At 48.8% G+C, this 19581-nt stretch overlaps 8 protein-coding genes across 8 annotated transcripts; 4 read left to right on the plus strand and 4 right to left on the minus strand.

Annotated features, from left to right (window-relative positions):
- Window positions 1-1626: 1626 nt before the first annotated feature.
- On the plus strand, window positions 1627-2709 carry N7484_008382 (ankyrin repeat domain-containing protein; the record flags this gene model as incomplete). The annotated part of the gene is made up of 1 exon (XM_057118769.1): window positions 1627-2709. The coding sequence occupies one exon, from the start codon at window positions 1627-1629 to the stop codon at window positions 2707-2709; it is 1083 nt and encodes a 360-aa protein (XP_056968324.1).
- A 2512-nt stretch (window positions 2710-5221) lies between these two features.
- Window positions 5222-7330, minus strand: N7484_008383 (fungal specific transcription factor domain-containing protein; the record flags this gene model as incomplete). The annotated part of the gene is made up of 2 exons (XM_057118770.1): window positions 5222-7262; window positions 7326-7330. 2 exons carry the CDS (start codon window positions 7328-7330, stop codon window positions 5222-5224), a joined length of 2046 nt encoding a protein of 681 aa, XP_056968325.1.
- Window positions 7331-7849: 519 nt separating this feature from the next.
- On the minus strand, window positions 7850-9028 carry N7484_008384 (alkene reductase; the record flags this gene model as incomplete). The annotated part of the gene is made up of 1 exon (XM_057118771.1): window positions 7850-9028. One exon carries the CDS (start codon window positions 9026-9028, stop codon window positions 7850-7852), a length of 1179 nt encoding a protein of 392 aa, XP_056968326.1.
- A 632-nt stretch (window positions 9029-9660) lies between these two features.
- Window positions 9661-10427, plus strand: N7484_008385 (ThiJ/PfpI; the record flags this gene model as incomplete). The annotated part of the gene is made up of 2 exons (XM_057118772.1): window positions 9661-10249; window positions 10303-10427. 2 exons carry the CDS (start codon window positions 9661-9663, stop codon window positions 10425-10427), a joined length of 714 nt encoding a protein of 237 aa, XP_056968327.1.
- A 1006-nt stretch (window positions 10428-11433) lies between these two features.
- N7484_008386 (putative adhesin) lies at window positions 11434-11781 on the plus strand (the record flags this gene model as incomplete). The annotated part of the gene is made up of 1 exon (XM_057118773.1): window positions 11434-11781. One exon carries the CDS (start codon window positions 11434-11436, stop codon window positions 11779-11781), a length of 348 nt encoding a protein of 115 aa, XP_056968328.1.
- Window positions 11782-12119: 338 nt separating this feature from the next.
- Window positions 12120-14745, minus strand: N7484_008387 (DNA replication licensing factor MCM7; the record flags this gene model as incomplete). The annotated part of the gene is made up of 4 exons (XM_057118774.1): window positions 12120-12188; window positions 12264-14181; window positions 14242-14375; window positions 14434-14745. 4 exons carry the CDS (start codon window positions 14743-14745, stop codon window positions 12120-12122), a joined length of 2433 nt encoding a protein of 810 aa, XP_056968329.1.
- Window positions 14746-16170: 1425 nt separating this feature from the next.
- N7484_008388 (uncharacterized protein) lies at window positions 16171-16899 on the plus strand (the record flags this gene model as incomplete). The annotated part of the gene is made up of 1 exon (XM_057118775.1): window positions 16171-16899. The coding sequence occupies one exon, from the start codon at window positions 16171-16173 to the stop codon at window positions 16897-16899; it is 729 nt and encodes a 242-aa protein (XP_056968330.1).
- Window positions 16900-17168: 269 nt separating this feature from the next.
- On the minus strand, window positions 17169-19581 carry N7484_008389 (vWA domain-containing protein; the record flags this gene model as incomplete). Its single annotated transcript, XM_057118776.1, has 2 exons — window positions 17169-18052; window positions 18105-19581. 2 exons carry the CDS (start codon window positions 19579-19581, stop codon window positions 17169-17171), a joined length of 2361 nt encoding a protein of 786 aa, XP_056968331.1.

Consider the following 19581-nt stretch of genomic DNA (forward strand, 5'->3'; position numbering starts at 1 on the left):
TTTGGTCAAGTTGGGAAGATCCGGTGGCGTGGGGCAAGGTGAATCACTAACAAAACCATAACAAATTACAGCGAACGCCCGAATTTAAACCCTTAGAACCTGAAAGCTGACCTGTGCTCCATCTCCAGGCAGACCCCACACCATGCCCCGCTCTCGCTTAGTAGTACACCGTCAAGGTTTCACCAGTCTCCACAGGCCTGAAACTAGCATATTTGTACACCTTTCTTCGATCAATTCAAGCTCAGCGGAGATAAGGGTCCTTCGTTTTAGAGAGCCCAGGAATAACATCACATTTCCGACTGGTTGCTAAAGATGACCCAAGTGCCGAGTTACCTAGTTCTGCACACCGTTAAGTCCAAAAAACCGTAAAGCATTTGGGTAAGAGATAATAGCCCTGGAGTTTTCGTTGATTTTAAGCGAATCGAACTAGTCTGCGGCATCATCATTACTTTTATAAGTAGGATTCCGCACGACCCTGCGGGACCCGGACCCAGACCCGGACCCAGAGTCTAATCACCCCCCAGGTGAGAATTCTCACCCCTTTCTCACCTCTATCACCCACACTCACCTAGCGTAAAATCGTCGCCGCTCTAATGTAACAGGGTCATAGTGACAATTAGCCATGTGGATGTATTGTGGCTTAAGTACGGCTGAGCGGAGGGGAAGCCCTGTTCTCTACACCCTATGGTCGTATGTACTAGTCAACTAATAGATATGAAATATAGCATAGAGCATACGCATCCCATAAAGTATAATAAGGGTATCTGTCGACAAAAGAGAGTCCCAATTTAACTAGTGCGCCCGAGGAATATACAGCACCCCCATACGCCTGACTTCAACCATGGTTCGTAAGGCCCTCAACGACTTTACTAAGCCTACATCTCATTTATTCTGTCTCTTCGATAGTATGTCAAAAACCACTCTCTCAAGTACTCGATTGCAACAGGGAAAACCAATGTTGGGTCTCCAAGCGTATCATCAGTATAATCTTGGCAACTATTCCTTATTAGGACCAAGACCGCACACCGACCTGTTAAGCCACTTCGGCCAATAAGATCCGTTTCTGTCTCTTCCGAAGCGGTGATACTGGATATGAACATTATTATATAGCTAGTCGAGCTTAAGTCACAGCCACAGAGGAGTAGTATAACGCATGTGAAGCAAGACATAGGCGCGAAGAGTGCGGAACCCTGAAAAGTTGCTTCTATTTAATAATTGGGCAGTCTGAAAAATAAAACGCGCTTCAGGTCTTCAAACATTATATTTTCATTTCAACTGATACGCCAGCCAAACCACAAAACAAGCCTGAAATCTGCTCGGTCTAGACTATCTCCTTACAAGGAAATATCAATGCCGCTCTATAACTTACCTTTAGAGCTTCTTTGGTCAATCGCTACATTTCTCGAGGTAGAAAGCGACATCAATTCCCTATCCCAAATTAACCGAAGGTTCCACTGCCTCTTTAATCCCTATTTGTACCGACATAATGCGCGAACATCAAGAGCCTCAGCGTTGCTGTGGGCTGCAGAACACGGAATCAATACCACAGCACGAATCAGCATTCGGGAGGGGGCTGAAGTTAATACGACAGACGATTCGGGTTTAACCGCATTTTCTTGGGCCGCAATGGGGGGGCACGACGAGATAATTAAGTTGTTGATTGAAACTGGACAGGTCGACTTAGACTGGAAGGAACCCGATCATGGTCGAACGCCGCTATCCAGCGCCGCGGGAAATGGACATGACGTCGTGGTGAAGCTGCTTCTCGAAACAAGACAAATTGATTTGAACGCAAGAGACTTTGCACTTGCAACACCGCTATCATATGCTGCAGAATATGGACATGGGGCGATAGTGCAGCTTCTCCTTGAAACCGACAAGGTAGTTGTCGACTCAAAAGATTCCACCGGTTCAACACCTTTATCTCATGCTGCAGAAAATGGCTGTGAAACAGTGGTCAAGCTGTTACTTGACACCGGACAAGTTGATGTGGACTCGAAAGACTTTGGTGGTCAAACACCGCTGTCCTGGGCAGCAGCAAATGGATTTGAGACAGTGGTCGAGCTGTTACTTGACACCGGGCAAGTTGATGTGGACTCGAAGGGCCCGGGTGGTCGAACGCCGCTGTCCTGGGCAGCAGCAAATGGGTCTGAGGCAGTGGTCGAGCTGTTACTTGACACCGGGCAAGTTGATGTGGACTCGAAGGGCCCGGGTGGTCGAACGCCGCTGTCCTGGGCAGCAGCAAATGGGTCTGAGGCAGTGGTCGAGCTGTTACTTGACACCGGGCAAGTTGATGTGGACTCGAAGGGCCCGGGTGGTCGAACGCCGCTGTCCTGGGCAGCAGCAAATGGGTCTGAGGCAGTGGTCGAGCTGTTGCTCGAGACCGGACAAGTTGATGTGGACTCGAAAGGCCCTGGTGGTCGAACACCGCTGTCCTGGGCAGCAGCAAATGGGTTCGAAACAGTGGTCGAGCTGTTGCTCGAGACCGGACAAGTTGATGTGGACTCGAAAGACTCTGGTGGTCAAACACCGCTGTCCTGGGCTGCAGAGAATGGGTTTGAGGCAGTGGTTGAGCTGTTGCTCGAGACCGGACAAGTTGATGTGGACTCGAGGGATCTTGTTGGCTGGACACCATTATTTCGCGCCATGGTAAATGGACATGAGTTAGTGAAAGATCTATTATTGACAGTCGGCCAAGGCCGCGATTAGTCTTACAGGCTTAACATCACCCCTTTAATCCGATTGATATTATATGCAGTAACAGATATAAGCCAAATCGAACATTTCCATTGGCTTGGCTGTAGACGAAGATGATTTAGAGATCCTGCGAGGCTCTTTCAAATTGGTCGAATAGAATTGTATTCTGGTTTTGTAGGTCTTTAATCAGGCTGTTCGCGAAGCTTTTGTCGAACCTCTTGCGAGAATGATTCAAGCAAATATGTAACCAATTTAGCGTTCTTTGCCTCTACCTAGTCCTTCAAGCTTGTTAGGACCGCTATATGAGCTCAGCAATCGAAACATGGACAAAGTGATTACTATGAAACTCTTCAGCAATCATTTATCTATTTATGCCTTAGGATTTCCACAATCTTGATGTCTGGCTTCCGCATTGCTTCGTTATGTTTAATCTTTCCGTCTACGTTTTCTGGCTTCCCATCTAAGTTAAAATCCGTGGCAGGCTAAGGATGCGCCGCTGTTCATTTCATCGGACAAACCGACATAGGAAAATTGCTGGACAGTTTCTCGCTCAACGCCACATGTGCACTGATCGTTATCACTTTGGCTGTTTTCGATAAAGATACTCGTTCATTCTTGCGTGCCCGGTGTGGGTTGAGCCAGTATCGAGGCATTTTCCCGATCCAGACAATCATAGAGGTAATTTATCTCACTAAGTACATATATGTTCCTGGCGGTCGGAGGTATATCTAAGTGTGCTTCATCGAGCATGAGTGTGGCAGCCGCCATTTCAAAAATCCTGTTAAGTTGCATAGAACCAGCTCCGCTTGAAACGGGCTTTCGAATATGACATCGTAGCCAAAACAAAGCAAAGAGCCAATACTTCTGCTCGATAGAGGATCTGCCAATCGGGTCGCGGAGTATTACCCGAAAGTGGGTCTCGGCTAGGTTCTTTGTTCGCTGTGGATGATTCTGTCTGAATAATCAAGCAACCTGAGTCTTACCTCGGAGTTTCCAATCTTCTCATATGTTCTCCTAGGTTCTTCATTTCCAGGACCTGAGTCCTCTTGTGCCTACACTTTTCACAAGATGTCTGTCATCTTTTATCTCGTCTCGCGATGCCGAAGAACAGTTCATTTCGCAAGATCCTGCCCGCAAAAAGTGGAAGAAGCAATCTATAGCATCTCAAAGCTGACGTAGCGACAAGCAAATGACGCAATGTGTCTTTTGCTTGTGCGGAGTGTTAGAAGGAAAAAGCCAAGGCCGGAACCACCATTCCCGCTTATAGCGAGGGAGCGGACCTAATATAGTGCTCTGGAACGACCCAATACACGAAGTGCGAGACTGAACAGTGCCGGTGTATCTATGATCCCGCCCGCGATCGTAGACGCAAAGCTTATACCGCTGACTTGGTGAGATTTCATCTCGCTCTCTGCCGAGTGACAGCCAAGCTCCACTCTCGCAACCCCGAGATGACATGGCTTATCTGTGGGCTCGTAGATTGTCGATAGACTAGTGGGCAGTCAATCACCTGAATTAAGCGCTAGAAGAATAGTGGTCTGTATAGTCTTTTGGTATGTTCATTTGCTTGAAAGGAAGATGTATGATGGGTTTAAGAACAATTCTGGAATTTTACTTGGCTAGGTGTCGACAGAGTAAATACTATATGGAAATAACTGTTCTAGCTTAATATTGCCCTGAATATACATTCGAGACTGACTTTATATTAGGCATTAACGTAGATCATTCCAGTTTCCTTGCGGGGGTGGTAACGGCATGCGTGGTGGCATCCTTATCGAAAATATATTATGAGGTACCCTCGTCGTATTTGGGGTAGTATCAATGAGATCTTCCAATGCGATCAACATTGGAAAGTGTCTCTCTAAAATTTTATATAGTATAGTATAGTAAATTTATATGTTTCCTTTAAATATGACACCTAGTCCTTTTCTACAGTGCTACGGGATCTAAACATGCTGTGAATGAAAGGTCAATATAACTTCAGTATGGCAAACTTTGGGTAGGGAGGTGAGTGGGGTTATCACGAGTCAATGGCCTTATGTAGACGTTCGACTAACGGGCGGTCCCGAGATATCATCGCGCGACCTGGGGTGATTCTTGTCCAAATTCTCACCTTGTCTATTGCGCACTCACCCTTCTCACCCGGCGTCGCGCGACTGAAAAGCGGCAATCACTCCTGTCTCCACCAGGCCAAGCTAATCGATTCGCTCAAATGGTTGTTCAGTGTGACGCTTAAGGACGGCTGAGCGGACGGGAAGCCCTGTTCTCCACACCCTATGGTCGTATGTACAAGGACGACCATGAGAAAGTTTCATATCCTACAAATAAGATGAAAAGGTAAATACCAAAGTCTCCGACTAGAACTTTATTCCTCGTATAGTAAGCATTGGTCATTCTTTTCCTCGGCAAGTTATATGCGAGAACCGTTTATTACAGAACTGAATAGAATGAGACTTTTCATTCAGGGTTCTGAATTTCTCATAAGCTCCGAGTAAACATCGGCTTATGCACTTTCGTAAGGCACTCAAAACGCCCCTAAAACCTGAGGGTTCCACTGATCTCCTTCCAAAACAGGCAAAAGATTATCCAAAGCACTCCACTGCTCAATCGAAAAAGCCATCTGGAACACATCCTGCATGGGCATCATGAGCGACGGATCAAAACCAGAAGTCTCACCCATCAGACTATCCAGCCATTCCATACTAGCCGCCGGCTTGAGAATCCCCTGATCGATCCCATCATCTGGTATTCCTTGCATTTCTGAATGGGATTGCAACAAGAAGTTGATTTTCGGGCCAAGATTCCGTAAGATGGTTGCTGCGCTGTTCGCAACGGAGAAGCGTTCTCCGAATATTTCGCAGACTGTTATAGCGAGATCAATTGCTTTGATGGCCTCTGGTGTTAGAGTGCTTCTTGGATGGGCTAGGATGAACCCGACGAGGGTCATTGATGCGTTCCATTGCCATTGGAATGCTTCATGCCAGCCTGTTAGGATGGTGGTTGAGGATAGTGTTTGATGCGTTATTCTGGTAATTTCCATGGCGTGTAGAGCGCATTTAGTGGCTAGTTCCTCTGTTAGACTTGATGGTTGTCCTGCGGCGAAAGAGATGAATGGTCGATGGATGTTGATGCAGAGATTGTGATAAATCAATTCCAGGTTCAGGCGTTGACGTTGAAGCCATACCGGTGCGAATGGCTCAATGTCCAGTTTTGATCCATCTGTGGAGAAGGATGTTCCCTTGTCCTGGCGGCTGGTCTTGAGCGTATTGGGCAACTCATCGACCCACTGATCTAGAGATTTGGCACGGATCTGCAAGAACTCTGCGTGGGATTCTAAAGCCTGGGGATCATCCCAAATGGTTTGACCATGGAGAAGATTCACATCCCTTGCGTAAAAAGCTTCATGAATCTCCCGTGCAATAATAAAAAGTTTCGAGTTTTCAAGATGGAAGCTAAGCCATGATTTGTTTTCGCCTGAGTTAGCCAGGTGAGAACCGGATAGCTTTGCAGTTTCAGGCTGGTCATCTGGCAGCCCTGGCTCGGTAGGAGAACGGTGAAGAAGGAATGGCCGACCTAGTTTCATGCCGATTTTGGCGTCTAGTTCATAGAGAGCCCACCATAGACGCTTTCTCAGTTCCCGTTCCGGTGCTGGAAGGTCGTGTGAAGGGGCTATATGAAGACCGGCAACATAAGCCGCTTCCGCGGCCATACCAGCCCATGTCGCTGACATATTCTGAAAAGACCCGTTACATAGGTATATGGAGCAAAGCATCAGCGTTTGTACCGTCGATACTGTGGGACTTTCAAGCTGGTAGGTGACTAGCTGTTGACAACGACGGAAGTACCAACGACCGGCGACACTAGGGTCTCCCCTAATTATAGACTTTTGTTGCTCGGGGGATAGCTGGGAGACACCATGCTGCATGCAAAGAGCAATCACGACGTCCACAAGAGCAGCAGGCCTTCTTTTATCTCCTGAATCTGCCCACAGTGAGCGATAGTGGTTCATAAACTCTGCCTCATTGATGATCGGGAAAAGGCATGTGTGATAAGATTTCCAAAAGAAATCGAGAAAGTATTCTTCCTGGATTGGGCTCAGGAAATGACCTGCTGTAAATGGGTCCTCTGCGGAAAGGGCAGCTTGATGCGAATCATCCTCATCCTCCGGACTATTTTCGGTTGTACCATTTAATAGCGTGCTTGCGGTTCCATGAAGAACCATTTGGTTGCTCATTTGGGTCTGCTGGAGGATTCCACCCAAGTAGCTGTTCATGCGCCCGATGAAATGAAAGAGCGACGACGAACCGTACCACGACGAGTTTGGAGAGCGAGCAGTACCAATTTGGATTCCTTCCCAAGGACTAGGTCGATCGGACTTCTGTGCTAAATCCGGGGGTGAATGGGTGGTGCGACTGGACGACCATTCTAACCCGGGTAGAGAAGTCTGACCAGGCGAACTCTCCGACTGCAGGGAGCATTGCAGGGAGCTTTGCAGGGCGCCTGAAGGAAACTGGGATTTATACCAGAGCAATTCATCTTCAGTCTCCTTGATATGCTTCTTCAGCCTGTCTATCTCTCTACATACCATTAGATGCTAAAACCACGCTTCACACCGTCATAACACTCACCTCATGGCCTGTGGTAATGTCCGAGGCTCATCCGATCCAGTCTGCAAACAGGGTTCATTCCTTCGAACACAGACTCTACACGGGCGCTCATTGTCGCATTTGGCCCTTCTTGCGCGGCACCCATCGCAGGCCCGTCCAACTTGCCTTCGTAGGGGTTTCATAGCGCCCTCTGCCGCATCCCGTCTTCGGACCGCCGAAGCATGCATGGTCAAGGCATATACGTGCAGTGGAGAAATCAGGGACAATAAGCCCCAGCATCCCTAGATATGCGAAGAAAGAGTGGCGGGGGGTGAGATTTGTAAGATTGCGGGCCGACCGACCAATACAAAGCCGTGGATCCTGTACGGCTGGCCAAGCCTCTTTTTATTAGAACCGAGTGGAATAATTTCTTTGATTCGTAAATCGAACGGTAAAATGAAATGGATTAAATTTCAAACGTCAAAGAAACGCCCTTGGGCTCTCTAGTATAGCCTATCTAGACGTCAAGAACTATGTACAGTGTAAACTCGCTGATATACTAACAACTATGCCTCAACCATTGGGTGCACAGCATCTGGGTGCGCCTTCAAGAATTCCGGGCTAAATGGATAGTCATTATAGCCCTCCCATGCCTTATACGTGTAGAAAGTCGGCCGGTTGTACTTTGCCAGAGGAATGTTCTCCTTAATCCTGAACACCAAGTCAGGATTGGCAATGAAATGGCGACCAAAAGCGACCATAACATCCCATTTCTGGTATTTCTCCTCCACGGCCCAAGCAGCGGTATCTGGCCGGTAACCACCCGCGACAATGACAGGCGAGAGATTGTTCCAAGCCTCAAGGATGAAATTCAATGACTTGTCCTGGTGAACCGCCTTTTCGTTGAAAATCAAAGCGCCAGGATCACCAGTTGCCTCCACAAGAGACAAGTAGGCAAACTTGACATTCATCTTCTTGAGCTCCGTAATGAGATACGTATATAGCTCCAGATAATCGGTCTTTTCAGATCCTTGGAATCCGGCATAGGGAGAGAATCGAATAGCCACTTTCTCGGCACCGATGGCCTGAACAACAGCCCGGACAACCTCGAGCGTAAGTCGGGCTCTATTCTCAATAGACCCACCCCACTTATCCGTCCGTTGGTTGACACTCGAGGTCAGAAACTGATCGAGCAAATACCCATGTGCAGAATGAATCTCAACACCATCCGCACCGGCCAAAATTGCCCGCTTCGATGTGTCAACAAAGCTCTGAATCGTCTCCAAGATCTCCTCCTCCGTCATGGCGCGAGGTGTAGCGTCGGAGTCTTTCAAAGGCACAGCACTACTCGACCTATAGGGGAATCCTCGAGCTGCTAGTAGATCAGGAAGAGACGCCCGTCCCATGGCCCAGATCTGGTGGAAAAAGAACGATTTGTTGGCGTGGACCGCATCGATGATTTTGCGCCATCCCTCGACCTGTTGATCACTAACCAAGCCAGGATTGTTCCAGTCACCCTCTTCACCGTGCGCAATGGCGGTGGCCTCTGCGATGACTAGAGTCCCGGGCGTGGAGCCGCGGTCGGCGTAGTATTTTTCCATGAGCGGCAATGGGACATGGTCATCATCATTTCGGTTCCGGGTCAGAGGAGGAAATACAATGCGATGCTTTAGCAAGCAGTTGCCAATTTGTAATGGTGTAAAAAGTCTAGACTCCGCGGGAGTATAGGTTGCGATTGAGCCCATGGTGACTTTGAACCTTGCAATTGGTGGAAGTATCTTAGTGTTTTCTCAGATTGTGTGCTGATGTGATTCAGAAGCAAGTGGAAGAGCTTCGAAGGCTTCTTATAATCTCCTCTACCGATCACGAACATGTTCTCCGGTCACATAACCATCTTCATCGAAATGTATGAAAAATCCCGGAGTTTCGGAGTCTGCACCATGTCAGATCCATATGGTTGGCGGAAGATCCCGATCTGGACCCCACATCTCCGCAATTCCGCGACTCCGGGATGCGCGAAACGCTCTAGATCCGGAGCGCCGCACAGCTGCGGCGCTGTCATCTTCCTAATCTCCGGATCCAACTGCGAGGGGATTCAATCCCGTGCTGACTACAGAGCCGCGGAGCCTAGGAGTTGCGGCACCTGGGTGATTCAATCTATTGCCGTCACCGACCACGTCCGGAATGTCATCTCACTTGCATGGCCTAGCCCAAATGAGCTCCTGTTCTCCAGGGCTCCCAGGGTATAAAATGGTGCTCACCCCTCGGTCAAAATGCAGAACATCAGCAAAGCAAATCATCTGAACACAGCTTCATACCAACAAAACAACTCTCAATTCTCAAGTTTCAAGTTTCATTACTTTACCAACCAAACAAAATGCCTGCCCGCAAAGCTCTCATCGCCATTACCTCCGCCAGCGCGGCCCTCTTCAACGGCAAGGAGACAACAGGTCTCTTCATCAGCGAAGCCCTGCACCCCTTCAATGTCCTGACGGCCGCTGGGTTTGAAGTCGACCTCTCCTCCGAGACGGGTAGCTACACTCCGGACTGGCTCTCCCAGCAGCCCGACTTCCTCAACGGCGCAGACCTCGAAACCTGGAACGACAAGAACAGCTCCTTCCGCCAGAAGCTCGACAACATGACCAAGGCCGCTGATCTCGACGGATCGGCATATGGTCTTTTCTATGCTTCTGCGGGTCATGCCGCGCTGATCGATTACCCCACTGCTCGGGGCTTGCAGAAGATCGCCGAACAGGTCTGGGCGAGTGGTGGTGTTGTGGCGTCTGTTTGTCACGGGCCTGCTATCTTTGCGGATATCAAGGACGTGACTGGGCACCCGATTATCCAGGGCAAGAAGCTCACTGGTTTCACGACTGAGGCTGAAAACACCATGGGGATCATGGGTGAGCTGAGGGGTCTTGGAACGGAGATGGTTGAGGAACTCGCCTCGCGATTGGGTGCTACATGTGAGTACATCTTTCTCCTCTGGTGTCGGCTTCGATTTACTGACTTTGTTTAGATGAGCGGTCTTCCGGTATCTGGGATGATTTCCATGTTGTCGACGGTCGTCTGGTTACTGGTCAGAACCCTGCCAGTGCTGCTTCCACTGCGAAGGCAGCTGTTGAGGTCTTTGATCAGTTATAGATGGAGTGGTGGTAGTAACTCGAGTAATTTGACTATAGAAGGAGATTGATAGATCATATCTTGCTGTTTCTGTCTTTTACTGAACTGAAATAATAATGCAACTTATACTTGACTAGAACTGTCATGCTTACTTCCTCCTTATCTAATCCCATTTGCACTATTTCGACCTATGGGGTAGGTTAATCCCGATTTGAAAAGCCTCTCGGATCACTACAGTACGGATATGAGGACATAGGCTAGTACCGGATAAGTCCAAGACCATAAACTCTCAGGAACCGACACGTCACCACATATCCATAGTTACAAGCATCAGAAACAATACGGTCACCAACAATACATTTAAACCCCATACTAGTGGCCCGGAAACCAAGCGGTGAGATACTTAGTACCACCATCCCCGCATTTCCAGCCTTATACAGCTGGACTAAGGCCACGAACTGAGACATCCACCCCATCTCCACTCCATCACCCTAGGACCCGAATCAAACCCCGAGAATACGATGGAAATCCACTTTTGGCTTCAACCATACTATATTTAAACACCAGCCACCGATCCAAACATCGACATTGGTGAGGTCTCTAGACCCTGTTCCAGATCTCGTATTTTGCCTACAACCCCGGATTCGGGCCTCTACCTCCCGGCCTATCCGACGCGAGAAAGCAGGGATGGTAGCAGGGGAATTGACCAGCTGCTGAGGCCTGAATAATATGATTCTCGTATGTTTGCAGACAAAGTTCCCGTGTTGAGGGCGATGTCTGACTTGTTTGTTTGGGATGAATGACGGTGAGACCCTTGGCTGACCTCGTGATGCTTTGTTCGGCTTGAGTTGGCATAGAAGTGGTATTGAAGCTGAGCTGGTAAGAGAGGAAAAGAATATAAAAGGACCACCGCCCCTCGACAAAACTTGACATCAAGTCCAAACAAGCCCCAAGCCAAATTCTTATCAAAACAAACAAAACCACCTGATTTCAAATTCTTAAGATTGTATCTTGTCCATCTACCACAATGCACTTCACAACCATCGCCATTCTCCTGACGGCAACAATTGCCCTCGCAAACCCGGCACCCCCAACATGCGGCACCTGCAACCCACTCTCCGGTCAGAACAGTTGTGACGTAACCACCTCGTGCATCAACACTGGCTCGACCTTCCACTGCGCCTGCCGCGCGGGATACAAGGCCTCGCACCAGAACAAGAATATCAACAAGCAGTTCCGTCTTGACATGCCGAACTATGAATTCTTGGTGTTTGTGCCGCAGAATACAGTCTGTGACACGCTTTGTGATGATCCTTATGGAGCTCCGTCTACTATTTGTAATGAGGTGCCCATCTACAACAAGTGTCAGGTTTAAATGGAGTACCCAGGTGGAAGAGAGATAGACTTGGTGGATATTGGGGGATTCAGGCTATGATGGGTAGTATTTGTGGGAAGTTGAAGTTGAACTGTATCTAGTCAGGGCATCACGATCCCATCACGCTCCTTTGGAATCGAATTGGTCTTTCACTATTATATTGAGACAATAAAGTATTTCAGGCAAATCATAAGTAGATTGGGAATACGATTTTGATAGAAAAATCACAAGAACCAGCCTCCGGTCCACAAGACACCTAAACACCCTTCGCCATAATCTACCGTTTTCACAAATGCAGCTCGAGACGCAAAAATAAAGATCAGTCAACTCAAAGACAATTAACCCATCATCTCGTCATCCGCGTTGACGAACATCAGACGCGCACCGTTGTCCGAAGTTTGCCAGACCTGTTCAGAGAATTAGTATCAAACAAGAAAAAAAAAAAAAAAAAAGGAAAACAAAAAGTTGTGGGGAAAACTTACGTTCATCTCTGCGTACTCATGGATGGCAGTAGTGAGCTGGTCCTCGGTGAAACCCTTAGCTAGCACACGCTCGCGAATACGGCGGATGCTCATGGCGTTCTCATCATCATCTCCCACAGCGGCAGCACCACTTTCCCACAGGTTGCGGATCAGGGTGTAGATCTTGCTAGTGGGAGTGTGGTCAGCACCGGCCTCCCGGTCGTTGTCGAGAGACGATCGGCTGACTTCGATGATGCGCAGGGCCTCATCGACATCCTCGCGGACAACTTCCTCGCTGAACCGCAGACGGGCCAGTGCCTGTGAGAGACGAACGATACCGAGCAGAGTACGGGGGGTCACGTGCGAAAACTGCTGCTTCTTGGCCTCATCCTTCTTCTGTCTCTTACGCATGGCGACGTAGGCACCAACCATGTACTCGGAGACGCTGGAAGGAACAACGGGTCGGAAGGTGCGCGCCTTGGCGATGTATTGGCGGACCTCATGGGGAGTGAACATGATACCCGAATCCTCAGTCTCGGGGTGCTTGTTGTGCATGTGGACGTAGGTAACGTGGTTGGCCAGCTCCTCATCAGAGTCCCGAGAAGGTGTATCTAGGAGCAGGAACATGACATCGAAACGGGAGAGCAGGGCAGCGGGAAGGTTAATGTTTTCAACGGGGGAAATGCGAGGGTTGTATCGGCCATACAGCGGGTTGGCGGCGGCCAAGATCGAGGTACGAGCGTTGAGGGTTGTGTTGATACCAGCCTTAGAAATGGAAATGGTCTGCTGCTCCATCACTTCGTGAATGGCAGTTCGGTCGGAGTCTTCCATCTTGTCAAACTCATCAATACAGCAGATACCGTTGTCAGCGAGAACGAGAGCACCTCCCTCCAGCACCATCTCGTCCGTTACCGGATCTCTCATGACAGCGGCAGTCAGACCGACACCACTGCTACCACGACCAGTAGTGTACACACCACGAGGAGCAACCTTGGTAATGTATCGAAGCAATTGAGATTTAGCCACACCAGGGTCACCCATCAAGCAGATGTTAATATCACCACGAATGTGCATACCGTCACCCATCTCCTTGGTGACACCACCAATCAAAAGCAGAAGCAGAGCCTTCTTCACATCAAGATGACCGAAAATCTCGGGGGCAATAGAGCGGGAGAGGAACTCGTACATATTGCCTGAGTTCTGGTACTGCTCAATCTTGCGCAGAGTGCGAGCATCCATACCCATGTCTTGGTAGGACTTCTTGTGCTGGGTGATGTGTTGAGCCTCGAGGTAGGTATCGGTGAGGAGACCAGCGCGGATTGCGCGAAAACCAGTGTAGGGAGTGGGCAAGAAAATACCAGCGATATCCACGATATCACCGGGGTTGACGGTGCGAGTGAGAGCTCCGTGGCAGTGAACAGTCAGGGTCCGGGGGATGTGACCGACAGGCACTTGGTCTGCCATTTCCTGGATCTTGACTTCCTGGAAAGGAACGAATTTCGAAGCACGGGTAGAAAGGAACAGCTGACCCTTGGAGTTGTTCTTCTTGCAGTCGTCGGACAAACACTCAGAAAGGGGAGTGAACTGCTTGGTGACGACGGGCTGGAAAACTTCGGAACCACATCGGTCGCAAGTGTAGGCATTGATCTGGACTGCCGGCTTCACGTCCGACACACGAGTTGTGATACCGCGCACAGTGATCAGGCTACCCAGGTGCTCGCCGCGCACATTGCGAACCGCAAGCGCCTTGCCAGCGAGGTCGCTACTGGAGCTGGAGGGAGTGAGAGGCTTGAAATTAAGGGTGTATCGGCGGGTGAGTTCCGGAGGGAACAGGCTCGCGGCGTCGGCGGCATCCATGTCAGCTTCGGCGGCCGTTTCAATCGTCTCGTTGCGCTTGTCGCGCTGCGACATGATCACATCCAACACATCATCCTTGAAACTAGATCTGGTCAGTAAAGAACTCTACTTGTTGAAGCATTGGCGATATCAAGCGACATACGAGATATCCTTGTTCCCTGCGGGCATCATCGCATCCACCGCCTGTGAAAAAACATCGATATAGCGCTTGGTATTCTTTTGAATGGACTCGACCAACTTCAGGGTTTGCTGTTCCTCGGGGAAAGATTTCTCAAACTTGATTGCAATTGTTAGCATTATCCAGGCGAGGACAAAAAATTGGCGGTTAACGCACAGTCTCAAGATCATCCAGCTCAATCAGGATGTGCGAAGAATCTCTGTTGGCCACGTCCATCAACATATCCATATACTTGAGTTTGACCTGGCGCTGCTTCCTTGCGCTCCGGGTCTGGGCACCATCCTCGAGGTCATCCATCATATCGTACTCATCGCTGGTGCGGTTGCCATCGATGTTCAAACCCTCCAGGGCCTCGGTCGCAGCAGCCTCGTCAGTAGACTGCATGGTCTTGAAATGCTTCAAGAAGTCCTTGAAGCCGTCCAATTGGGCGGCATAATCAACCGGAGCATGATATTGTTGCAAAGCCATCTTTGGTGGTGGGGGGTTGTGAGATGCGCTCGGTTGAGAAGGAACGCAAAAGTGGTGGGGAGTGGTTTTTGCGGCGAAATGGAGAGCCCCTAGACACACGAGAAACACGAAACGCGTCCAAGACGCGCCAAGGAATTTTGGGAAATTGATCTGATTGGACATCAGCGGACCCACTAATACTTAACCGTTGATCGAGCTATGCTACGGCAACAGTGTAAGCACAGAATCAGTATTAAGGGGGATTTATTGTATGAATTTTATTGTGAGTCTGTCTATGGTCTGATATACATGGTACACGTAGGTCAAAATACATATATCCTATTTGTGGCAAACGGAGCGCAGATTAGCGGTAGTCTTTGTTGAATAAGCTTAAATGTGAACTATAGATGCAAGGGGATTGCATCGGATTTTGACTATTAGTTTGTGTATATGAAAGTTGCGAACGAAAGACCCTGGTCGACGCTAAAGCAGCCTTCACAAATTTCACAGTAAATTTTGCCCCCATATCTCCCTTTAAAAAAAGAAAAAAGGATGTACCTCCTGAACACCTGTGCAAATGGCCATTCCACCAGCATGATTACCATGAAGCCCAGACGAGGCAGCCAGAGATCCCGATCAGGCTGCATAACATGCAAGTATGTGCCCTGCTCCAGATATAGAAACGATCGCTAATGCAAGGCAGAATCCGACACGTCAAGTGCGGGGAGGAAAAGCCATATTGTCAAAAGTGCATCTCCACGGACCGCCAATGCGATGAATACGACAATTAAACCCAATGGGACCATCGGCGCCGACTTGAAGCCTCTCGTGGTCCTTCCACGATACTCAGCGGTGACAACCGCATGGTCTTAGCCCCTGGCAGCAAAGAGGAACGCCAGCTTGTCTATACATTCTTCACACAAGCGTCAGGATCAGTAGCTGGGTCTATTCCTTCCGATCTATGGGCTCGTTTAATACCTCAACTCAGCCATCATAGACCCATGGTTCGTCATGCAATCGTGGCTGTGAGCGCTGCTTACATACAGCAAGCCCAGCCAGCTGGACTAATCTCCGATCGAGCTGGCCGATCTATAACGCAGCAATATAATAAAGCGATTCAAGACTTCATCAAGCCTGCATCCCGGAACCAGTTCGACGAGCTTGAGTTGTTGTTGACCACCTGCGTTTTGTTCATCTGCCTGGAGCTGATCAGAGGAAACCAAGGCCAGGCAATCAATCATACAGAGGGCGGGATACGGATCCTTCAGACATACCAAGCGAAGGCAATTTCCATGGGCAACCTGGCTCGCGAAATATCTCAGTTACTTGCCCGCTTCAACAATCAACTCCCCTACCTGGGCCGACCGCTCATACTCCAATGCGAACCCAATTTGCCGATATATGAGGAAAATTTGCCAATTTGAAAGCGTGCACCAGGCCCGACAAATGGCTGCAAAGCTCAATCGAAGGACCTTGAAATTCAACGAGTCGATACGTCCGAATGAGAATGGTGGATTGATAGATGAAGACCAACAACAAGAATACAAAGCGCTTCTACAGGAGTCAAAGGGCTGGAAAGTGGCCTTTGAGAAACTGATGTCAGATCCAATCAAAAGAGCCCAAATACCCGACCCTCGCGCACCCCTGATCGTCGAAATTGCATGGCGGGTATCTACAGCCTGGGCAAACTGCTGTATACATAAAGAACAGTGCGCTTATGATGGCGAAAAGCCTCATTGGGAGGCAATGGTGAGCTCCGCAGAAGAAGTGCTCCGGCTGAACTCAGATATGGAGTCCAACGACTCACCTCTCACAGGGCTATTCTTTATCGAGGCTGAGATAGTCCCGATGATGTACTACACCGCAATTAAATGCCGTGATCCTTGGATTCGGCGCAGAGCTATCTCTGTCTTGTCACGACATCCCAAAAGAGAAGGCTTTTTCAATGCGACGCTATACCGTAAAGTTGCGGGAAAGATCGTGGAGTTAGAAGAGGCTCCGCTTGCTTCTCTTGGTATCAAACAGAGGGTTCCGCTAGAAGAACATCGTTTCAGCCTGGTACATATATCTCCTACAGATGGCGTGTATAGGAACCCGGTGCCTGTATTCTTGATGATGCAACTACTCGGCCTCGATCATGACGCTGTTACTTGGTGGGAACATGTTGATTGGTAAGAGTGGTCATGGGTCTATTCTTCATGCCTCTGATCTACGACTTTGAATAGGAATGCAACAGAAAAGATACCCTATGTAGGTAAGCGCTACTATTCAACACTACATTATAGAAGCTCATTATCGATAATACTAATGGATTTTGTGAGTCCTCGTAAGTACCATAATTTAAATATTAATCAAGTGCTAAAACGCTGTGAAACATCTTTTAGCCGCGGGATGTATTTCTACATATGAAGCGGATGAGTTCGATGAGGTCCCAATGATGACGATTACTCCCGATTCAATGGACGTGGACGTGTGAGTGGGAGACTAGATGCTCCAAGGGCAGTTTGGGGAGGAAATGGAGTATATCGCCGCGGAGGCGAAGATGGTTCAGTAGCAGGTAATTCAATCGGATCCCGATCAGCTCGCAATTCAACCAATGGCGAGGACAATACATGTGATGGCACCAGATGCTGTTGAATCTGCCAATTTTGCGTCTCTTCAAGCGATGGAAGTTCAACCGGCACCTGCTCAAATTGAGTCCCAGCTGATTGGCGCCTATCCTGACGAATCTGCTCGGGCGAGGGCAATTCTGCTGTGAAATGCTGTAGATCTCTGAATTCGGGCATTGTAAGGTCGCGACCGAGATGTCGTTTGAGGAGTTCATGGAGGATGAAGCGCTCTGCAACGTTTCCTTGGGCTTCAACAAAAGAAATCCGGGGATTGATCTCGCTTATACGTTGTAACTTGTTTGCATGACGGTGGTGACTGAGACTGCCTTCGACGCCGATCAGAAATATAGTAGTATATGCCCAAGAGAGACCCAGAAGCTCGAGTTCAAATTCATCCATGTCGCTTGCTTCGCCGTCAAGTATGAGAAGTAATCGTAGATTGGGTGTTTCTGGGCCAGGCTGCCATCCATAGATTGGATGGTATTTTGCTGTGTTGAAGTGTTTTTGGAAATGCAGTTCCTTTATCTTTGCCCACCCTGTCATGACTCGCGTCCGTCCACCAAATTTGACCTTTTCCCAAACTTCATTCAAATTCCATCCATTGACGGACCCTAAGTAGCTTGCCTGGCTGGAAAAAGTGACCAGTGGATAGCCTTGCCATCCGTGGTCATGATTCCCTAGTGCGTGAATAAAGCGACGAATTATTGTTTTTGCAAGATCTGAGTGTGAGATTAGCCAATGATATGCAGGGGAACACTTGGCTAAATTTACCTTTGTTTTTTGGCTGGCTAGTTTTGACAAAACCAGTGATGAGATATTGATTATAGTTTGGCCGTGCGGGGTTGAAGTCCATAGAGCCCGAAACATCCAATAAAATCATTGTCTCATCCGTCGACGACATCGGGGTGTTCCACTTGAAAGTGGACCTGACCTGTTTTGAGTAGCCATGAGAGGTATTCTGCACATGACAGATGTCCTCAGGATCGTAATATGCTGGTGGTATATCCAATGCCGACTCCATTCGAGTACGAGCCATGTCTAGCGCCGAAATAATATCGGGCTTCATAACGACACCGCCTCCATCCCGGTTGCTCAGGGTCCAGTACAATCGTTCTTCGGCGGTGTTGTCATAGCCTCTCCATGCAGGCGTGATTCCTCTCCATCCCACGGCAGCATCGATGGAGAACCTCAAGGGATTAGATGTCTGTGTTTCTTCACTCCAGGATTTAGGAATGGGCTCAAAATATCCCGCCCGTAGGAGGTGGAGATATTGAAGAGGTTGATGTGTGCGAAGCTCGTAGACTTTCAATGAGATTCCAACAGTTTGCTGGTAGACCGACACAATATGTCTATCATAGTCGTCTGGCCATCGGCCTTCCTCTTCAGCGAGGATTTCCTGGCGACGCTCGAGTCCCCCCGAAAACTTTCTTTTAAAGTTGCCAGCAGCTCTTTCATCGGAGCTCTTCACCGACAGAGCCTTCTTAAAGGTTGCACGCTTTGAAGGTTTATCACTTTGGTTGTGAGCATTTGCCATATTTGAGACCAAAGACTCTAGATGTTCAAGATCCCAGATGTTAAAGGATGGCTCTAGGGCCTGGACAGCGATCTTTGCCTTTGCATTCAGACTCGCATCGAGTGCTATTGTCTGCTGGAGAAAGGTGGCGTGGTTCTGTGGATCAGGTCGGACGGTACCAGATAGCGTTGCTCCTGGGAGTCCATATGGCGAAATAATCACGGTTGAGTACGGGTTGTTCTTGAACAGGCGCAAATGTGTACAGTCGTCGTACGGCTTTTCTCCGGGATATATGACGGCTTTAGACCACATCTCCTGAGTTTGAAGGCGATCAATTTTCCGTTTCAGGTATTTGTGCACGGCACAGTCGCAGAGCTCATTTGTCTCATGTTCGGGCTCGATCTCAGCATTCCAGATCTGACAGGATAGTTGCACACTGTGAAGTGTGTTTTGCATATCCTGCTCATCTTGAACTCTAATATTTGCAGCTTCAATCAAAGCATTGCTGTGAGATCGGCGTGTCCCGTTCTGGGTTGTTGTCACACCAGGTGATTCCAGGCTTGCATTCGTCACGCTGATTGATGCCCTCTTACTCGGAGGGCTGACGGGATATGACTGATATGCTGGAGGGGGAGAAGCGGGCGGCGTGACCGTGGCCACTACATGACTGAAATTGACGGAGTTGATCGAGCTGCGCATAGAGGAAGGTGGTCGGTGATTATTGTATCGGTCCAT

The sequence above is a fragment of the Penicillium longicatenatum genome (assembly GCF_028827895.1).
Source record: "Penicillium longicatenatum strain IBT 33135 chromosome Unknown contig_6_segment0_segment0, whole genome shotgun sequence".
NCBI classification, from domain to species: domain Eukaryota; kingdom Fungi; phylum Ascomycota; class Eurotiomycetes; order Eurotiales; family Aspergillaceae; genus Penicillium; species Penicillium longicatenatum.